Source organism: Condylura cristata, unplaced genomic scaffold, assembly GCF_000260355.1.
Source record: "Condylura cristata isolate star-nosed mole 26May11 unplaced genomic scaffold, ConCri1.0 scaffold00022, whole genome shotgun sequence".
In the NCBI taxonomy this organism is placed as follows: Eukaryota; Metazoa; Chordata; class Mammalia; order Eulipotyphla; family Talpidae; genus Condylura; species Condylura cristata.
This window is the reverse complement of record NW_004567123.1, coordinates 14020232-14039946: the sequence shown is the minus strand read 5'-3', so window position 1 is coordinate 14039946 and position 19715 is coordinate 14020232. Positions and strand designations below refer to the sequence as shown.

The 19715-nt window shown below is 38.7% G+C and overlaps 1 protein-coding gene across 1 annotated transcript in view; it reads right to left on the bottom strand.

Annotated features, from left to right (window-relative positions):
* The window catches only part of HAO1 (hydroxyacid oxidase (glycolate oxidase) 1), a 50243-nt gene that overhangs the window by 15391 nt on the left and 15137 nt on the right, over positions 1-19715 (bottom strand). The window contains exons 3-4 of the mRNA XM_004687182.2: positions 10604-10859; positions 2337-2512 (exon numbers count right to left, since the gene is read on the bottom strand). Coding sequence (XP_004687239.1) covers positions 2337-2512; positions 10604-10859 — 432 coding nt within the window. The remainder of the gene's footprint in view (positions 1-2336; positions 2513-10603; positions 10860-19715) is intronic.

Below are 19715 nucleotides of genomic sequence, written 5' to 3'. Positions count from 1 at the left end.
AAATATTTGCACATCACACACCTGACAAAGGTTAATACCATATCTACATTAAGTGCATCTACTGCTTAACAACAACAAAAGAACAATATAAAGAAAAGGGCAAAAGACCCAAATAAACACTACTGCCAAAGAATCCATTCATGTGGTTTACATATACAATCACCAGCACATATTATAAGGAAAATGCAGATCAAAAGCACCATGAGATATCTCCTCACTCCTGTGAAAATGGCCTATATCGACAAGAATGGAAATAACAAATTTTGGCAAAGATGTGGGAGTAAAGGAACACTTATCCATTACTGATGAGAATGTAATTTGGTGCAACCACTATGGAAAATGACATGGAGACACATTTAAAAAAAATAATAAAAATGGAAATATATGATTCAACAATACTACTGCTAGGTATTTACTCAAAGAATATGAAAACTCTAATCTGAAAAGACTTATGTACTCTTACTTTCACAGCAACATTTTCCACCATAGCAAAGTCATGAAACCAAAGTGTCCAATGACAGATGATTGGATAAAGAAATTGTGGAATATAGTCTCAAATGAATGAATACTACTTAGCTATTAATGAAGATTAATTAATTCCTTTTGGAATCAAATGACTGGATCTTGAGGTAATTGTGCTAAGTGAATATGTCAGAAAGTGAAAGACATCAATGACTTCACTTATATGTGGAATATAAATAACAAAAAATGCATGGTGGCAAAGCACAGCAAAAACAATTCTTACACTCCATCAAAAATAAAATAGTGGGCCCTCCCTGGTGGTGCAGTGGGTTAAAGTGCAGCAGTAAGAAGCTAAAGCCACTTCAGCATGTGTTCAATCCCAGCCCCAGAGGTGATCCACATGTTGCTGCAGACTTCTCCTGACCCACCCGCTGCTCCCCTCAGCAGTGTACCTCATCAGTCTGCCTGTTATGTTCCCCAGCTCTGTCTCTGGTGAATCCTCTCACCTCTCCTGAACCTCTGGCCTGTACCCCAGTTCTGTATGCATATGTACATACAGAACTGGGGTACAGGCCAGAGGCTCAGGGGCAGTGAGAGGCTTCACCAGAAACAGAGTGGGGAGCAGAACAGGCAGATCTATGAAGTACACTGCTGAGGGGAACAGCGGGCAGGCCAGGAGAGGTTTGCCTCGCCATGTGGATCTCCTCTGGGGCAGGCGGGGATCGAACTCATACGGAAGTGGCTTTAGCTTCTCAGTGCAGTGCTTTAACCCACTGCGCCACCAGGGAGGGCCCAATAAATAAGTCTTTTAAAAAATAAAAAGAAAATAGTTACCAGAGGGAATCAGGGAAGAAAGCAAAAGTTAGGATAAGGATGGAGATAGGTGATGGACATGGAAATTTTGGTGGAAGGTAAGAGAACTGTGTGCACATATGAAAGTATGAAAATGTTCCCCCAAAGTTATATAGATATGTAAATACCTAATATATTAATATATTAATATTAATTAATATATTAATTAATATTTAATCGGTGTCATGTGTCTCATACATACTCAAATAAAACCTACAAAAAGTTGTTTGAGTCACAGTCCTATTACCCTTAGATAAATTATTGTATCTCTCATCCCAAAGCCACTTAAACTTTGTTAAAATAATATTTTTTGACAATTATCTATAAAACTATACCAAAAAATGTTTTCAAAGGCAGGAAAACATTTTTATGGGTGACCACATTTAATTCCAAATTACTGTACTTCTTGGTCCCTCCCTGTGGGATTTGAATGCACTGGATACTGGGGGAAAAGTCAAATCCCTTAATACCCACAGCTTGATATCTGAAGATTTTAAAGTTCTGGTTATAAGCTCTTCACAGGGAGGTAATTTGGGATTCACCACATTCAGAAATTAATTCTACTCATTGGTACTTGGAGTGATGAGAAGAAAATTTAAAAGGCTCATAAAAGAGGTCTGGTTGTCATAATATCATTCTTGGTGTTATGTGGTTTCTTGATGGTCTGAAGACAACTAACTCTTGGGTATTCAGTCAAAGCTCAAGACTTTCTATCTAGAGCTTGCCAAACTCTATGATTTGGTGACAGCCCCAAAACAAGCAAACAAATGGTATCTCAATATTTTAAAAACATTAACTTACTACTTTTTGAAAAAGGAACCTCTTAGTTATGTCATATGTTTCTTCAGAATATCCTCTATAAACAAGGAAATATTTGCTGTCATAAAAGGGGAGAATTGAGAGAGGCTGTCTCTTTCTCTTTTCACATTAATTTTTCTGATTATTTTCTTTTAAATATGTCATGACCATGTCCAGCAGGCACCAGAAAGTCAGTATGAAGGCAAGTAGAAAAATAAACAAACCTCTCAGAATGCCTTTTGCAACAATTGGTAGTGAAGTCAGTCCCCTCAGCCACTTCATATCCTCCCAGCTGATAGTTGGATCTATTGCTTTAGCCACATAAGTGGCAAGTCCGCTGTTGTCTCCAAAATTTTCCTTAGGAGAAAATGCTAAATCATTGGCTTCAAAATTTTTCATTCTGAAATAAAGAAATATGAAAAATAAGAAACTCCCCCCCAAATCGAGATATCTTTACAAAGAGTTATTCAATGAAAAAAATGTTACTCTTCAAATCAAATTGTAGTTCACTCCACAACCATCGATTGGTTGGTTATATGCATATTTTCCATGTTTTGATGGAGGATTCCAGCTGAATGTCACAATCTAGAGGGCTTATTGATTACTTAGTGTTTATTTTACATCTTAGGCTGTGTTTATATAAATAAGTCCATTTCAAGGAAGAGTGTATGGCCAAATTCAAATATCTGTACCTTTTAAAACCATTTATGAAGTCAGACAATAAATCATGCTATTTTCAGCCAGCAATGCATATTCAACATGAAGATGAACATTTGCCTGGTGTAGAGAAATTTACAAAGGGCTTTTAGTATGCTAATGTTATCTCACACACACACACACACACACACACACAAACCTTTAGAAAATACTCTATGATTCCTCTTTTACATAGGAAAAATCAAACCAGAACTGCAGGACAAGATGACCCTGAGAATAAAATTAGCTAAGGCAGAATTTGGGCTCCAAATTGGGCCTCTTGGCTCCTAATTACATTCTTGGTCCCCAGATCTCAGAAAGATTCTGGCAATTCTCTTCAGGAAACTTTCCAGCATCCTCATGGAAGATTCTAGAACTGGAACTATAGTAACATGTGTTAATACATTCTGTCTGTTGCCACTGTGGACTTTTTCCCTGCTCAGCTGTTATGATAGTGGAGATGAAGGACAAAGGGAGGAAATGCGAAGTATTACACAGCAGAGGAGATGTCAACTCTTCCTTTTCCTTCCTCTATTTAGTTGTTCTCCTGAGGCTCCTTGTCTGCTGACTCAAAATTCCCAATCTTCCAGACTGTCCTGATAAAGATGAGTTTTCCACTTATCAAGACCTTCATTCTATTGCCGACATGTGAAGGTTAATTTTATGTATCAACTTCACTGGGCTAAAGGATGACTAGATACCTGGCAAAACATTTCTTGGTGTGTTGATGGATGGGGATGCTTTTGGTTGAAATTAGCATTTAACTTGGTAAACTGAGTGACAATAATCACCCTGAACAATGTGGCTAGACATGTCCATTCTGTTAAGAACTTAAACAGAACAAAAAGATGGTGAAGGATAAGTTTGTTCTCTTGGGAAGTCCATCACCTCCTGATCTTGAACAGTGGAGCAGCTAATGACGAAGCCTTAATATTTTAACCAGCAATATTAGTCCCTTGGTTCTCAGGCCTTTAGACTCAGACTTGGGTTAATACTATAGGCTCCCCTGGTTCCCTAGCATTTTGGAATAGACTGAAACTATATCACTGGCTTTCCTGGTTTTCAGCCTTTAGACAACTGGTTGTTGGGCTTCTCAGCCTCCATTTTTGCAGGAGGCAATCTCACATCCAAATAGCTGTATAAATGCATCGATGTGTCTATTATCTATTAATCTATTTCATGTAAGTTCTATTCTCTGAAAAATCAAGTATGTGTGACTTTCTCTTACTCCTAGAGCCTCAATCACCACACAAATATCAGTCTTGAAGTATCAGTACATAAATACCTGTTTCCTTTCTGCAAGGCAGACTAACTCTGGGCTAATTGAGATATATTTTAGTTATCTTGTAGAATTTCCCATCAGGATTAAGCCTTAGTTGCCTGTCTTGATAAGCTGTTTATTGTGTGCTGCCTCACCATTTTCCCACCCTAATACCAATACTCCCTTCATCTTCCAAAGGAACTACTTGCATTCATTCTGCTCTAAGGCCCAAGAACACAATGCCTCTGAGTTACTGTCATTCCCTATTTCTAATTGTGCTACCTAGCTTAGGCCAATATTTCTTTAACTCACCTATAAGACTCTTCTATGGGTTTACTCTATATCTAAAATCTTATCTCTTGGTCTAATGTCCTGATACCCAGATTAGAATTTTTCAGCTCTTTTCCACCTGTACTCCTGGCCACTGGCTAGATGATGGCCAACTGAACACATAGTGGCATTATCCATGTGACTTAGCTGCCTACGATCCTTATTCTAGTTATAAGCCTTACTTCCTTGAAAATCTGTCTTTGAATGATGACACTGCCCTGGATTTACCTTGCTCTTCTGTTCATTATAAATTACCCTGATAGTCAATCTCCTCTCTGGGAAAAAGTATAGCTGCATAATGATCTCTGGCTTTGTCATGGTTGTTTTTTCCTTTCCATTAGCTCTGACTGTGAACACAGAGATTTTGGAGCTATGACAATAACAATTTTTTATATAAACCTAGATGTTCATAGGCATATTTTTTTTTAAAGAATCATAAGTTTCATTTAACACAAAACTAGGTTTAATGCTTTTTACATTTTAGTGTACTTTAGATAAAGTAGCTGGTTGTGTAGCATTGGGTGGCATATATTATTATAAAGACAATCTCATCCCATATAACTCTTCAAGTCACCGACAAAATTTTCTCAACGAGCATTAAACAGCTAGTCCTATAGTCTCATTGACTTGGGTAGCCATTAAAGAGTCCATGAGAAACGTAACTACTGACATACTTGGTAAGCTTTGGTAGGGATGTTAACTGCACCACTCTGGCACCTCCTTTTATAGAACTACTTGTGGTGATACATTTTATCAACATCCTTGGTCTTCTACTGTGATTTGAAATTGAATTAAGCTGACTTTCTTGTCACTAGGCATCTCCTCATTATAGAGAGCTAGTCCATTACGTAGAAGTAATATTAAGTGATATTAAATTCAAAACTTTTAAATAATATTGTTCCTAAGAAAAAAGGCTAAGTCTGTCTCTGCAAAACCAAAACCAAAGGAATTAAAAGAGAGAAAAACATTTACATGTGTATATATACTGTATAGCACCCCACCCCCATCCCAAACAAGCTACAGTGTTTCAGCAAGGGTGGGGTGAAAGGGTGAAATGGATAGGAAAAAACAGAAACATGGATAAAATTATATAAATAACTGTTGTTATTCTTGGATGGTGAAATGCAGATCAACACTTGAATGAATGTTGCCTCACAGAAATTTCAGTGCACAATGAAGCCTTGTTGTTACTCTAAACGTTGTTCAAAGCCAGAAGCCAAGAAAAAGTTTTCAGATATCTTGACAGAGACCCACGATGGAGTGTTTTACCAATGACTCTGAAGGAAACCTCCATGAAAGCTATTTTTATTCGAATTATGACATATATACAAAAAATACTTAAAGCGGCTTCTGATAACCAAAGTATTCCATTTCATAAGGAAGGAAAAGGGCAACATCAAAATAATAACATAATTACTTAGAACTTGTTTCTCTGAGTCCCAATCTTCTTAATGACCCAAAGGGAAGGGATAGAATTTCTTGTTTGTAAGGAACTCATTGTGCCTTGAATGTCCTACAAATATACTTCTTAATATAATATAGAAATTATTTTAACTTTTGGTAAGCTGGCATCATAAAAATAGTAATAATAACTAAAGAAAGTTAAACATTATTAAATAACCAAGAATAACACTAATAATAATGAATATTGTTGATAACTATGTATTACTTATAATTTTAGTAGACGTCATATCATGGAAATATATATATATATATATATATATATATTACACACACACACACACACACACATATCCAACAGTATGACCCATACATTCAACCTAATAGGAGAAAGAGACAGAAATTGAGAGAGAGATTCATAATATATATAGAATTGGTGCATGAGCCACCAGCCTTTAAATTGATGGTTAGGAAACTACTTAGCTTGAAAAAATAATCCATCTAGTTTCTTCCTCCATATGGCTGGGCAATAGGTGAAAAGTCAGGGAATGGATTTTAGTTTGAGCTGAAATCCACACTCAAATTCTTACCAGTCCTGTTTTATTGGAGAAGACTTACTTGATAATTTTTATTGATTAATTCACATACCTACTAAATACCAGTGTTTCCAATGTTTGGGATATATTAGTATATAAAACAATCCAAAAAAAAAAAAAGTCCCTGGCAACACGGAATGCTATTCAAGCAAAAGAGATAAAAAATGAGAAAATAACAAATAATTTATGGAGCATGTCAGAATATAAGTGCTGTGTGAAATACAGGGAGGAAAAAGAGCAGCACATTGATGATGTGAGGTGGCAGAGACTCAACTAGAAATTTTAAGTAGGATCAGCAAAATTAGCTTCAATTAGCAGAGCGGAGTTATTATATTTGTTTCCTGTTGCTGCTATAACAAATGATCACAAACACAGAGGCTTAAGCAATTGACACAGACTTATTATATTACAGTACTGGAGGTCAGAAGTCCAAACAGGCCTAACTTTAGGGTGCCAATAGGGCACCTCCTTCTGGAGGTTTTAGGGGAGAAGTCCTTTCTTTGACTTTTGCAGCTTACAAAGACCAGCTATATTCCCTGACTCCAACTTCACATCTATTATCATATCTCCTTCTCTTAGTCTCCTTCTTATCTAAAGACTTTTAAATTACATTAAACCTACTGAGATAATCTAGAATAACCATGTATCTCAAGATTCTTAACTTAATCATACCTGCAAGGTCTACTTTGCCATGTAAAGTAAGGTAGACACAGTTTCCAGGGAGGTGATTGATTATTCTAACACAGTTGTATTATAAATGTTTTCCCAAGCAAAGAATTCAGAGGCTACTGGGCCATGTACCAAATCCTACTTCACAAACCTTTCTCTCACACCCCACCATGATTCCTACACATACATGTCTCTATTCTGTTCTCAACTGTATTTTATGTTAAATTCCAAAAAATAAAGTAAGTGAGGAAGTTAGTTCTGCATCGAAACATTAAAGCAGAGGAAACAGTCAGTGTTTGAGACTCCGGGCTACAGGTGCGGCTGGGATGCTGAAAGAACAGCAAGGAAGATGGTATAGTTGGGACAGAGAGAAAGAAGATGAGCGTACTAGAGTGTTAGAGAAGTTATGCTAATGCTAGCATAAAGCCATTTAAGCCCTCACCAGCCATTTTTATCATAAGAGACCTAGGAAGCCAATATCAGTCTGGTCCATTATTGTGTGATTTACCTAGTTGAGCAATTAGTAAATTATTTTGGGCTTAATAACAAAGCATTGAACATATTACTTAATGGGTCGATTGAGCTCAGCCCATTATAGGAAATATATTTTGTTCCCTTTCAATTGCCCTGGCACTATATTGAAAAGTCAAATCTTTCTGCTGCGTTAATTAACCATCTCCATGGGCTTTGGAGGGTAAAAAAGTTCCCAGCCTCAAAGCCTCAAGAATCAGTTTAAGAACTGGCTTCATTCTTTGCTTCTTCCAAGAATAGATTAGAATTCTCATTTCCCTTAGTTTCGGAACCTCTATGTCATTCCTATGTGTGTGTTGCATATAATCAAGCAGAGGCTACCAAACTCCTGAACTCTTGCTGTTCCAGATGCCAGAATCGGGACCCTCCCCCACCCCCAACTCAGGCAGAGGAAGTAGCTCAGGCTGGAAGGAGCCGCTGCTTTACACTCATTCTCCTCTGGATTTCCTGCCTCCCTCGCCTGCCAAACCTCACTTCTGAAAAGCCAGGCTTCACCTTCTATGAGTCAGGTCAGTTGCGGAAAGAAACCTGATTTCATATCAGGCTGTAACAGATGAGCTTTCGGGTTGTATGTGGGCTCAAGCGGAAGCCTGGACCTCCCATTAGTGCACTCTGCCTTCCACTACTGAACACAGGCCACTGGGGGGGGTGGGGGGGTGGAGAGGGTGAACAGAAGACGCTCCCCTCCCCTCCCCCCTGCAAAGTCCACTGGGACAAACAAGGTCAATGTGCACTCTGGGGGGCGGGGGCGGGTACACTAGGCTGTGAGGTGTTTCCTGTGTTCCCCATAACCTGGATGTGTTGCTCATTATTTGATCATCTTCAGGCAGGAGATGTGACAAGTTGGGAGCCATGGTCACTCCTATGCACATCGACAGCTGAAAAGGTCTTTGTCTCATGATCCTTTACGTCATCTGGGTAGAAGCCCGGGAGCAAAGGCAACGGGAAAAAGCAAATCAACCTTCCCATTCCTGAGTGAGCTGGGCACCAAAGGAACAGGACTACCAATGAGAAATAACCACTGTGTCATAGCTCCCACCTAAGTAGATAACACTGTGAACGATATTTTGTTACTTGAGGTAAAAAAGTACCTCTTAAGCTGCAAAATACAGCCTTTGGTATTCTTTATCACTATTGTTAGTAATAGTGGCAGTAGCCACTATTAGCAAGTAGATGAGGAAAAATAATATTTTGCACAAAAGATTTCATGCACAAAGATAATAGCAAAGTATTGTTCAAGTACTAGTGAAAGAAGTATAATGAGTACGTTTTCTGTCCGAAGTGGGGAAAGTGGAAAACTACTTCAGAGCATCTATAAAATAAGATAACCCAAATAAACAGTGTGCATACAGATTTCATATTAGGGAAATTGGATGGCATCTGCTTTCTGATGAATTTGACAAGAAGTAGAATATGTCAGGGACTTTTGGTTTTGTTCTCTTAGAAAGACAGGTTGCTTGGGTGATCCTGTGTCTAGACACATGGAATAGGTTTATTGGCAGGTCTTCCTGGGAGAGAAGCTTCTCTTTTTGTCATTGGGCCATTGAAGGTACCACAGACAGAAATAATATCCCAAACCTGTCTGGAAGTATCAGAGATTATATCACATGGTTAATTTGCATATGGCTCAACAGCAAGATTTTTTGCACAGTAGTTTCCATTGAAATAGATATATACACAGCAAAGCTTTATGACAACTATGTGATTCTTGTAGTACAATACTGCCTGTAGATTGATGTGGCTATCTATTACACATATGAAATTTCTGGCTTCCAATTCTCTTGTCCTTATATGGAATGCTAATTTTATTTCAAATCTTTTAGATTTTAGATCTTTTAGAAGGGGCTATTCTATATATGCAGAATAAGCCATCTGTGAAATGAGGTAGAGGATCCGAGGATGGGTCTCTCGTCATTTCACAAATATCGATGGATGCTTTGATACCCCCAGCCCCAAAGTTCCCTCCAATTGTCAATCATACATGGCTATAGGGAACCTAAGAGCAGATTTTGATGGAAACTGGATAAAGAAAAAACACAGGGGCAAAGAGTTTATAGTTTATGGAGGCTGAAGTCTTTCTCAGTAAGCTTCACTGGATTCCCGGTTTAATGCTTGCCACTGCATTCTAATCCTGATATGTTACTTAGAAAAGAACAGTTCCCCTACGGTGATGGCACCGGTGATTTGGTGATGGGAAGCCCACGGGGATTACAACTGAGATGGAAAAATGCACAAAATGATGTAAAAATAAACTATTAAAAAAAAAAAAAAAGAAAGAACAATTCCCTGCTAATGAACAAGGCTAAATTACCTATCAAAGTCATCTTGGTTCCTTTTTAGATTATTAGATATATTGTTTTTTGATAATGTAAGTAAGCAAATGAATGAATGAGTAAGTGAAACAGTAAATGCATGAGTTTTGACTCATAGATGAACCACAAGGGAAAGAGGAATATTGTTGAAAGGAGAGGAAACAAATATATAACTTCTTTTTTCTCCATTCTTGTAGCTTTCTTTAATCTACCTATAGTTTTTCTAAGTACTACAAAATGAAGTTGAAAAGTTAGTTCTCTGATTTCACCAAATAACTAGAGCCTTGGGATCATAATAAAACTGTTACCTGGGTTATATTAAGAATCTTTCAGCTATTTGGCAATTCATATTTCCCAATGCCTTAATTCAATCTTGTACATACATTTATTTGAACTTTACAAACATATGGGGAATTTCTATCTGTTTTATAGCTCAAGTACATATACCCACAAAAGGGGTATGATTTGCAAGGGACCTATTGTGTATTTAGCAATGATATTATCTCCTGAACCTATTGTTACCAGACAAGATCCTTTTTAACCATATTTTGAAACCAGGAATTTATGATGATGTATTGAATAACTTCCCCAGGATACCAACTTGGAAACTGTAGAAAACCAAACAGCCTAATGACAAGAGCAAGGAGTATTAGAAAACCAACTCAGGAGGGCAGGTGAGCAGAAACCTTTATTACCTGAGTTGGGGTGGCAGCTTGAACCGGTTACGCACATCATCAAATCGGTTGCCCAAGAAAGGGGTGTCCACAGTCACAAATATAGCCTTGTAGCCCATCCGCTCTGCCCGCCGCACCAGCTGCTTGGTGACCTCTCGGTCCTTGTAGATATACAGTTGCAGCCAGCGAAGTGCCTCGGGACCAGCAGCTGCCACTTCTTCAATGGAGGAGGTGGCCCAGGAACTCAACATCATGCCAGTTCCTAGTGACCTGCAGGCTGAGAAAGAAAGGAGAAAATCAAGGTGCCAGAAAAACCTAGCATCTTCCCCGCTGTGAAGTCTTCAGGTTATGGTTTAAAGTGCAAAAGGCAATTTGCCAAGAGGAAATTGATAGTTTAAAAAGTTAGAAATGGGCATTCTTTTCCACACGATTAAATGATCTTGAAGACAAAAATTAGTCAAAGAGGCAAAGATGCCCTATATATAAGGATGGGGAAAATGGAACAATCTGAATTTCCAATCTTGGGTGTAGTTCATATGAAATATATAGACTCATTCAAATTAATATATTGGTGATGATTAATTTTATATATCAAGTTGACTAGGCTTATTTGCTCAAACATGACTAGATACTATTGTGAAGGTATTTTTTCAGAGGAAATAAAAATTTAAGTCAGCTTACTTTGGGGACCTCCCTGGTGGTACAAGGGGTTAAGTCTCAGCACGATGACACAATCTGAAGCCACTGCAACACAATCCCTAGCCAAGGAGCTGACCCACATGGCACAGCAGACTTCTGTCTTACCTGCTTTTCCTCTCAGCAGTTGTATTTCAGCCAGTTTACCTGTTCTGCTCCCCAGTCTATCTCTGGTGAATCCTCTATCCACCTCACACCTCAGGTTTACACCCCAGCTCTTTTTTCAAAAATAAATAAAACCTTTTAAAAAAGTCAGCAGACTTTGAGTAAGGCAGGGTATTCTCTATAATGTTGATGGCCCTGATTCCGTGCCCTGAAGACTGACCTTTGCTGAGGAAGAGGCAATTCTGTTAGCGGATCACTTTCAGATTTATATTGTTAATTTCAGCCCATCCCTGCATTCTAGATCTGACTGCTCACCCAGATTTTAGACTTTCCAGGTTTATTTCTTAAATAATTTGATAGGCACACATACATACACGCATAAACACACACATATATGTGTCTGATATACAATATACATCTCTATTTGCCTATCTGTATTTCTAAATATTATTTGTATATGTGGGATTATAGCTGCTGTTTCTGACTATAAAATTATAAGTTAATAATTATGAACACAGACTCAGTATGTACTAAAGAAACAAAACAATCTACAAAAGCATATACAATGTGACTCCACATTTGTATAAATGTATTATTTGGATATGAAAATAAGCACACTAATTGCTAATGATAAACAGGAGAACTGTGGGCAATTTTAATTTTCTTTCTTTTTATCTTTTAAAATTTTATCTTTTAAAATTTTGTTAAAGGTGTATTTATCACTTATGTCTTATTTTGAAATTTTACAAAATTCTTGATAGACATCCCAATTAGACAGCAAGATACCCCAAAAAGGGGGGAAATAGTTGAAAATTATTGTCCTAGAGAAAGTGAAAGAATGAGGGTGATAGAGTTTCCTCCAAAATATTAACACTAGGGTTAAATTCAGTGAAAGACAATAGCCATTGGCAGCCCATAAACTAAAGATGCCATGAGCTCAATAATAAGTATGCCAAATTTACTCTATGGCCTGAGGTTCCTCTACTTACTAGAGTGCCTGCCAGTCACATAGCAAATGCAAGTAGCTGCTCAAGTCATATCAGGCAGTGATGAGAATCAAGTGAGGTGTCATTTGTAAAGATGCTTTGAAAGGTTAAAATGTTTCCACGCTTCGCAAACTTTTGTGGATAGAGTGCTTGGGAAAAAACATCCCCACGTTTTGAGTTTCTCATTCAGGGGTCCAAGATTTGCCATTCTCACCAGGTGATGTTGATCCCGCCAGTTCCAGACCTGATTTCGATATTTAAATATCATTCCATAGTAAAATCCACCTTCACATAGTAGGAAAATACATTATGTTTTTGAAAAATTTTACCTTTCATTTGCCTTTGAAGGTAAACTTTATCCCTGTTCTTAGGTCAGAGGCAGATAAAAAAGAACTCAGAGATCATCTTGTCTGTCGGACACTAATTTGCTCCCTTTAAATGTTCTTTTGAGAATTCGTCTCAAAGGAACTTGCAAAATACTGTCTAACAAACCACATTGTATTAAGTAATAATACATATGAACATCTGGACCACTGTCTGATTTTCATTAGGATTTACAAATATGGAAAATAGCTTCAGGCCATCTACTGCTGTTTGGAAGGAACACCAGGGGATATTAATTGTTGTGTCCGAATCCCCTAACTATCATTTTGCCACAAAGAAAATATGTCCAGAAGAGGATGTGACCTAAGTTCACACAGAGATGTGCAGCAGAATGGGATGAGAATCTAGCAAATCTGAACACTCCCCCAACACAATAATCTCTCTAGAACTCTCAGATGTCTCCAAACTCCCCTGGTGCCAAGAATAGACAAATGAACTACCCCAGTAGTATCCCATGAACTTTCAGGACCACAACACCCAGTGGAGCAGGTTTTCTCTGTCTGGGAGACTCTGCAATCTTAACAGCTCTGGGAAGATAAAGAAACTTGGAAACCAATGAGTAAGACCTGCTATATACTATAGGTGGAGAATTTAGCCACACCAAGGGATTAAGCTAGCAGGAGCACTCTGGTGATAAGGCATCTTGTTGTTTACACAAGGCATCATGTAAGGGAGCAGCAGTTCTGCTAATAAAGATTAAAATCCTCAAAAAGATCTCCTTGAATTTGTAAGAAATATGTATACACACAGCTATTTCAAATGCTACATACCAATGCATCCACAATATCTACTTCAACTAAACCATCAAACTCACAGGGAGCTCAACCTTCACAAACAGTTGGCCCAAATCACTTTGGTATGTACATCCAAAAGGAAGCAAGGTCAGTCATGCTGTCTGCTTCCTGAGTCTACTGGCTCCAATACAAATGGCTCCTGATGTTATTGGTGCTCAATACCTCCATTCCAATTATTAAATCATACAAGGCTGACATTTTAAATCATGCCCCCTTCGCCTGCATTCTAAGCTTTCATTTGTAGGTATTCAAGAAATTTCTGGTGATTTAATGAATTATCTCTAGGAGAGTCTCCTGGATATGGAGGGGTGGAGGTGGGGACATATGATTCTCTGCTGCTATATCATGCTTTTAGGTTTACTACATTACTCCTAGGGAAGAAAAGAAGCAAAACTGAAAGCTCCTTGTTCCTTGAAACACTGATCACTGGAATTCCCATTCACTTATGATAATTTGCTGCGATAAAGGAAGATTACTGATGAATTACATACATTGTTTTCAATAGCTTTATTTTAGTGTAAGATAAAAGAGTCTGGAGTTTTGCAAGGACTGTTTAGAGAGATAAAGCTCATTCCACAAAGAAAGATCTGAGATTAATTCTTATACCAGTATGAGAATTCTGCCTTTTGTTAAAATGTTGGAGCACTTCCATTCCAAATGATGAATAACCATGTTACTGAAGTAATTATCACCTTCAAAGTGTCATCACCCCATTCTCTCCCCAAGAACCCCTAGGTCCCCCAAAATGCAACAAATTAACAAATTAAGGGTTAATACCTAACAGAATTGGGATATTCAGATCACTATTAAGACTTTGGAGACCAGTATTTGAGCATCTCTTTTGACTGGGCAAAACCCTTTGCCTTTTGAGATAGATTTATCTTTCTAGTTCAAACTGCTCTTTGCAGGACAAAAATGACCAGATTTTTAATTTTATCAGTGACCTAACACAGACTTTGTAAAGAGATTGGATTTAGAGTTATCTTAATCTAGAACTCGAAAGCACAGATATTTTTGAAGTTCTTTTTAGCTCCCTACTCAAATTCCATAATGAAAATCTGACCTCCTATTCTCAAAAGCAGGAATTGTCAGCTTTCATTTAAAAAAAAGAAAGGATCACTTGCAGGAAGCAGTATTTAAACTTGTAGTATATTCCTATGTGCATAGCATTTTTGCAACTGCTAGTGAAACAGGGTGGTCCCTAGGAAAAGGGGAAGTTCCAGGTTCCCTGCCCCACCCAGAAGGAGGGTGGGGCTGAGCAGAGAAAAGGAGAGAAGGATTCAGAGGAGAAGAAGAAAAAAATGGAAGCTGGATGGAGAGCAAGAAGGAGACCTGAGGAAGCCACATGGAGCAGCAAGCATGTGATGAAGAAACCGTACTTGTTTCCTGACCCTGTAACAGTTAAGGCAGATGTGGGTGACATAACTTTAGGGAGGTGACTATGGCAGTGTTTATATTAATTTTGATTTTTCTCTTTTCCTCCCAGACTTGTCTGGCCATTTCTGACCCTTTTCCATGGGTCCCGGCCAGAAGGTGCTTTAGTCTTGTGGCGGGCTCTCAGGCCTTGCTGTGGACCAATTCCTTTTGGGTGGACTTTTGCCCAAGAGGGCAACTTCAGGTGTTTGATTTAGAAATTATTTTCTTTGTGTTCCGTATTGTATACTCACTGTATTAAAGTCCCTTTTCATTAAAGTTTTATATGTTTTGTCTTGATGTGGCGGATGGCAGAACCCACTTAGAGCAGGCAGGTTTGAGGGTTCTATGGTGCCCCTCTCTCCCTGTCCACACTAGCAAAATGGAGGTCACCTCTGAGGTGATATTACCCTTGAAGGTAAGGTCTGACTCCTGACATGAGGAGGTCCCTAATTCATGACTTTGGAAATCCTATATCCTAAATCCTATATAGGATATACCTATATGGTATATCCTAATATCATCAAATAAGCACTGATCCCTTATGTGTCGGGAGTGACCAAATGCAGAGATTTACTGAGGGACTGATAAGGGCAGTAGTAAATTAGGCCTTGCATCCAATTAACTGGGCCTTGCATCCAGGATGGGACTAGCTGAAGGTGATAACGAACTGGGCCTCACATCAAGGACACAGTGATGAGTCACCCCTTTGAAATCTGAGTTTAGGACCTATATAGGAGACCCTTCCCCCTTATTGAGTTGGCAGTAGCTGCAGCTCTAGGTGCTCCGTCTCAGCCGCTGTCAGGGAGCAATAAACTGCTTGCCCAGCCTTTCTGCCTCCCGCCTTCCTTTCTTGTGGCCGGTCACAGAAGTTTGGACAAAACAATATGAAACCCATCCAAGACTATTTCCCTATTATATTCACTCCCAACTTTTGCATGTATAAGATCCATCTTCAAGGACAAACACCTAAACTTTTAATGCCCCAAATATATTCAGATTTTGTTTCTATGTCATATTTATTTTTGTTATTTACAAGAAACAGTAAGATATTATGCTATTGCTATAAGAAAAATGCATATTACATGCATACGTAAAGAGACACTAGTAATGTTGCAGGTACTAAGTATTAAAGACATATAACTAACCTAAGAGATGCTATCTATACCTTAGAAAGACAGCAATGTACAATCAGTCAGAAGGCCCAGGCAACAGTCACATCTTGCCATCCCTGAGGCACAATTCATCTGTAAAATAGCTGTAACCTTCTGTTATCCTGCCCCCATCATAGCATTGCAGGATAATCTACTGAGACAATATGAAAGTTTTGTGTAAACTCTGAAGCCATACAGTTATAAATGGTCAAGTGAGATAATACCTAACACTATTTGGAAAAAAAAAAGTTCTAGATAACTTTAAAACTTTACAATTTTGCCAAGGACCTGAATTTCTTAACCTCATTATTCATAATTTCCACATTCAGTCTTCTTCTGCAATGGTTTTTATGTTCAAGACACCCATTCTTCATGTGCTCACCACCTTTGGGAAGAAATACCTGAAAGGAGAGGAATTATCCTCAGGCCCAGAAACTCCCTGGTAGACCTATATAAGGAGAGACTATCAAGAGAGCTCATTACTACATTCCCAGGGGATACATCTCCTCAGAAAGGCAGGGCAAGACATCAGCAAACAATGAACGAAGTGCAACAAAAACACACCCTCCCTCACCCCTCAGTCACCCCTAGGTTGACCTGATTTCTCCTACAGGTTGATGTGGAGGTAACAGCAGAGTAGATGTAAGGGAGCTGTCCATGTTTGCTTTGTGCAGGCATCAAAATAACCAGAAGAAAATATTGAAAGTTCTTGATTAATTTTTTGTGTGTTCCTCTACTATTTTATCTGAAATATGGAAATAAGTGAGACTGTTTATTCTCACCCATTACCCTCAAGTGGGCTATGGGCTAATGGAAAATGTTAGTGCATTCTGTTAAATAGAATAAAAGTTATCTTCAATTCCAGCCAAACTAAAGTTTCTTATTAGAGTTAAATTACAACCCTAGGGTGGAGAAATACTGAAAAGGTCTTTAATAATTTGGCATAAAATCAAGAATAGTTGTTTCCCCAAATCACCATTCAATGGAGAATTAACTAAACTTTCTACACCATGGAACTTGTAATTACCACTAATGTTTACATTAACTCATAACAGATATGAATACAATGACCGTTGGGCTTTATAGAAGTGATCGAAATGGGCTACATCAGGTAAACAGCTTTGCAAAACTGCATGAACTGGTGGAATCTCCCCTAAGGTTAAGAGAAGCAATTGTACATCTAAATTTTGGCAAGGTTTTGCTTTATATCAAGCTTCAATAAAATGGCTTATTTCTGATCTGCATGTATAGGAGAGAATTTGGGGGGACTATACACTATGCATTAAGCCCACCAATCCCACATATTTGGTTGAAAACCACATTGTACACACCTCTCTCATTCATTCTTCCAGAGTCTATATATTAATTACCAATCAATCCAGGTAGCTGTCCCAAATCAACGGACTCTCAGAATACTTTAGGGGGCCTTTAGATTGGAATGATAATACTGCTATATCTAACACTTTCATCCTTGAGAATTTAAACTATGCCTTTGGTCTTGAAGTACCTGAACATTCACTCTAGGCTCTGCCCAGGGCTTCCCAGGCTTTCATGTGCAAACAAATCACCTGGGGATGTTGATAAAATTCAGATTCTGATCAGTAGATGTCTGGACCTGAGATTCTGCATTTCTAACTGTTAGGAGGAAAGGATGTCCTGAACAAACTCCAAAAATACATTTTATGGACCCCAGCCCACCCCACCCCAGACCAAAGAGACCCAAGACACCAAGGCTACAAGTCCCATAATGTTATCACCACTGAAGAGAGTATTGCTAGGAACTGAGGATGGAGATAAGCATCCAGTTTAGCATATAACCAGACATGTGGGCCTTGGGGGGAGGGGGTGTTTGTCCTTGGTTTTTACCAGCTTTTCAGCATGCTTTTGGGGTTCTACTCAGCAGAACTGTTAGGACACATTCACCAATGTATCACTCTTTTTTCCTGAGTTGTACCTTTTTCATTTCCCCCTCTGTGTAAATAAACCCCTTATTATCCTTTTTGTGTGTGCCTGTGGTTGAGTCTCATTATTAGTCCCTTTGAAGAGTACAGGACCCACAGTCAGTCCAATCCATTTCACGGATGAGGTTACCCTGTAGTAGAACAAGCTTCTGGGTGATGCAAAAGCTTTTGCTTGGTGGACTACACATTGAGACATTGAGAAAAAGAAGGTAAATATTTTCTTTTGCAAGGATTCAGCCAAATTAGCTGGCTATCTCTGATGGTCTCGGTGAAGACAGGATCAAATAGAAGATGGGAAGGTGGGTAGCGGTTGGTGCATGATTTGTCAACTGCCAGCCACAACCTGTTGATGACGCCATTTCTGGAGAGGGGCAGAGTTACACTTTGCCACATGTCCTTATGTAACAGGGTGGTCCCTAGGAAAAAGGGAAGTTCCAGGTTCCCTGTCCCACCCAGGGGCAGGAGGGTGGAGCTGAGCAGAGAAAAAGGAAAAGGAGAGAAGAAGAGAAGGAAGCTGGATGGAGAGCCAGAAGGAAACCTAAGGAAGCCACATGGAACAGCAAGCATGTGTTGAAGAAACCGTGCTTGTTTCCTGACCCTGGACTGGTTAAGGCAGATGTGGGTGAGATACCTGTAGGGAGGTGACTATGGCAGTTTTTATACTGATTTTGATTTTGCTCTTTTCCTTTCCCCCTTATTGAGTTGGCAGTAGCTGCAGCTCTAGGTGCTCCGTCTCAGCCGCTGTCAGGGAGCAATAAACTGCTTGCCCAGCCTTTCTGCCTCCCGCCTTCCTTTCTTGTGGCCGGTCACAGAAGTTTGGACAAAACAATATGAAACCCATCCAAGACTATTTCCCTATTATATTCACTCCCAACTTTTGCATGTATAAGATCCATCTTCAAGGACAAACACCTAAACTTTTAATGCCCCAAATATATTCAGATTTTGTTTCTATGTCATATTTATTTTTGTTATTTACAAGAAACAGTAAGATATTATGCTATTGCTATAAGAAAAATGCATATTACATGCATACGTAAAGAGACACTAGTAATGTTGCAGGTACTAAGTATTAAAGACATATAACTAACCTAAGAGATGCTATCTATACCTTAGAAAGACAGCAATGTACAATCAGTCAGAAGGCCCAGGCAACAGTCACATCTTGCCATCCCTGAGGCACAATTCATCTGTAAAATAGCTGTAACCTTCTGTTATCCTGCCCCCATCATAGCATTGCAGGATAATCTACTGAGACAATATGAAAGTTTTGTGTAAACTCTGAAGCCATACAGTTATAAATGGTCAAGTGAGATAATACCTAACACTATTTGGAAAAAAAAAAGTTCTAGATAACTTTAAAACTTTACAATTTTGCCAAGGACCTGAATTTCTTAACCTCATTATTCATAATTTCCACATTCAGTCTTCTTCTGCAATGGTTTTTATGTTCAAGACACCCATTCTTCATGTGCTCACCACCTTTGGGAAGAAATACCTGAAAGGAGAGGAATTATCCTCAGGCCCAGAAACTCCCTGGTAGACCTATATAAGGAGAGACTATCAAGAGAGCTCATTACTACATTCCCAGGGGATACATCTCCTCAGAAAGGCAGGGCAAGACATCAGCAAACAATGAA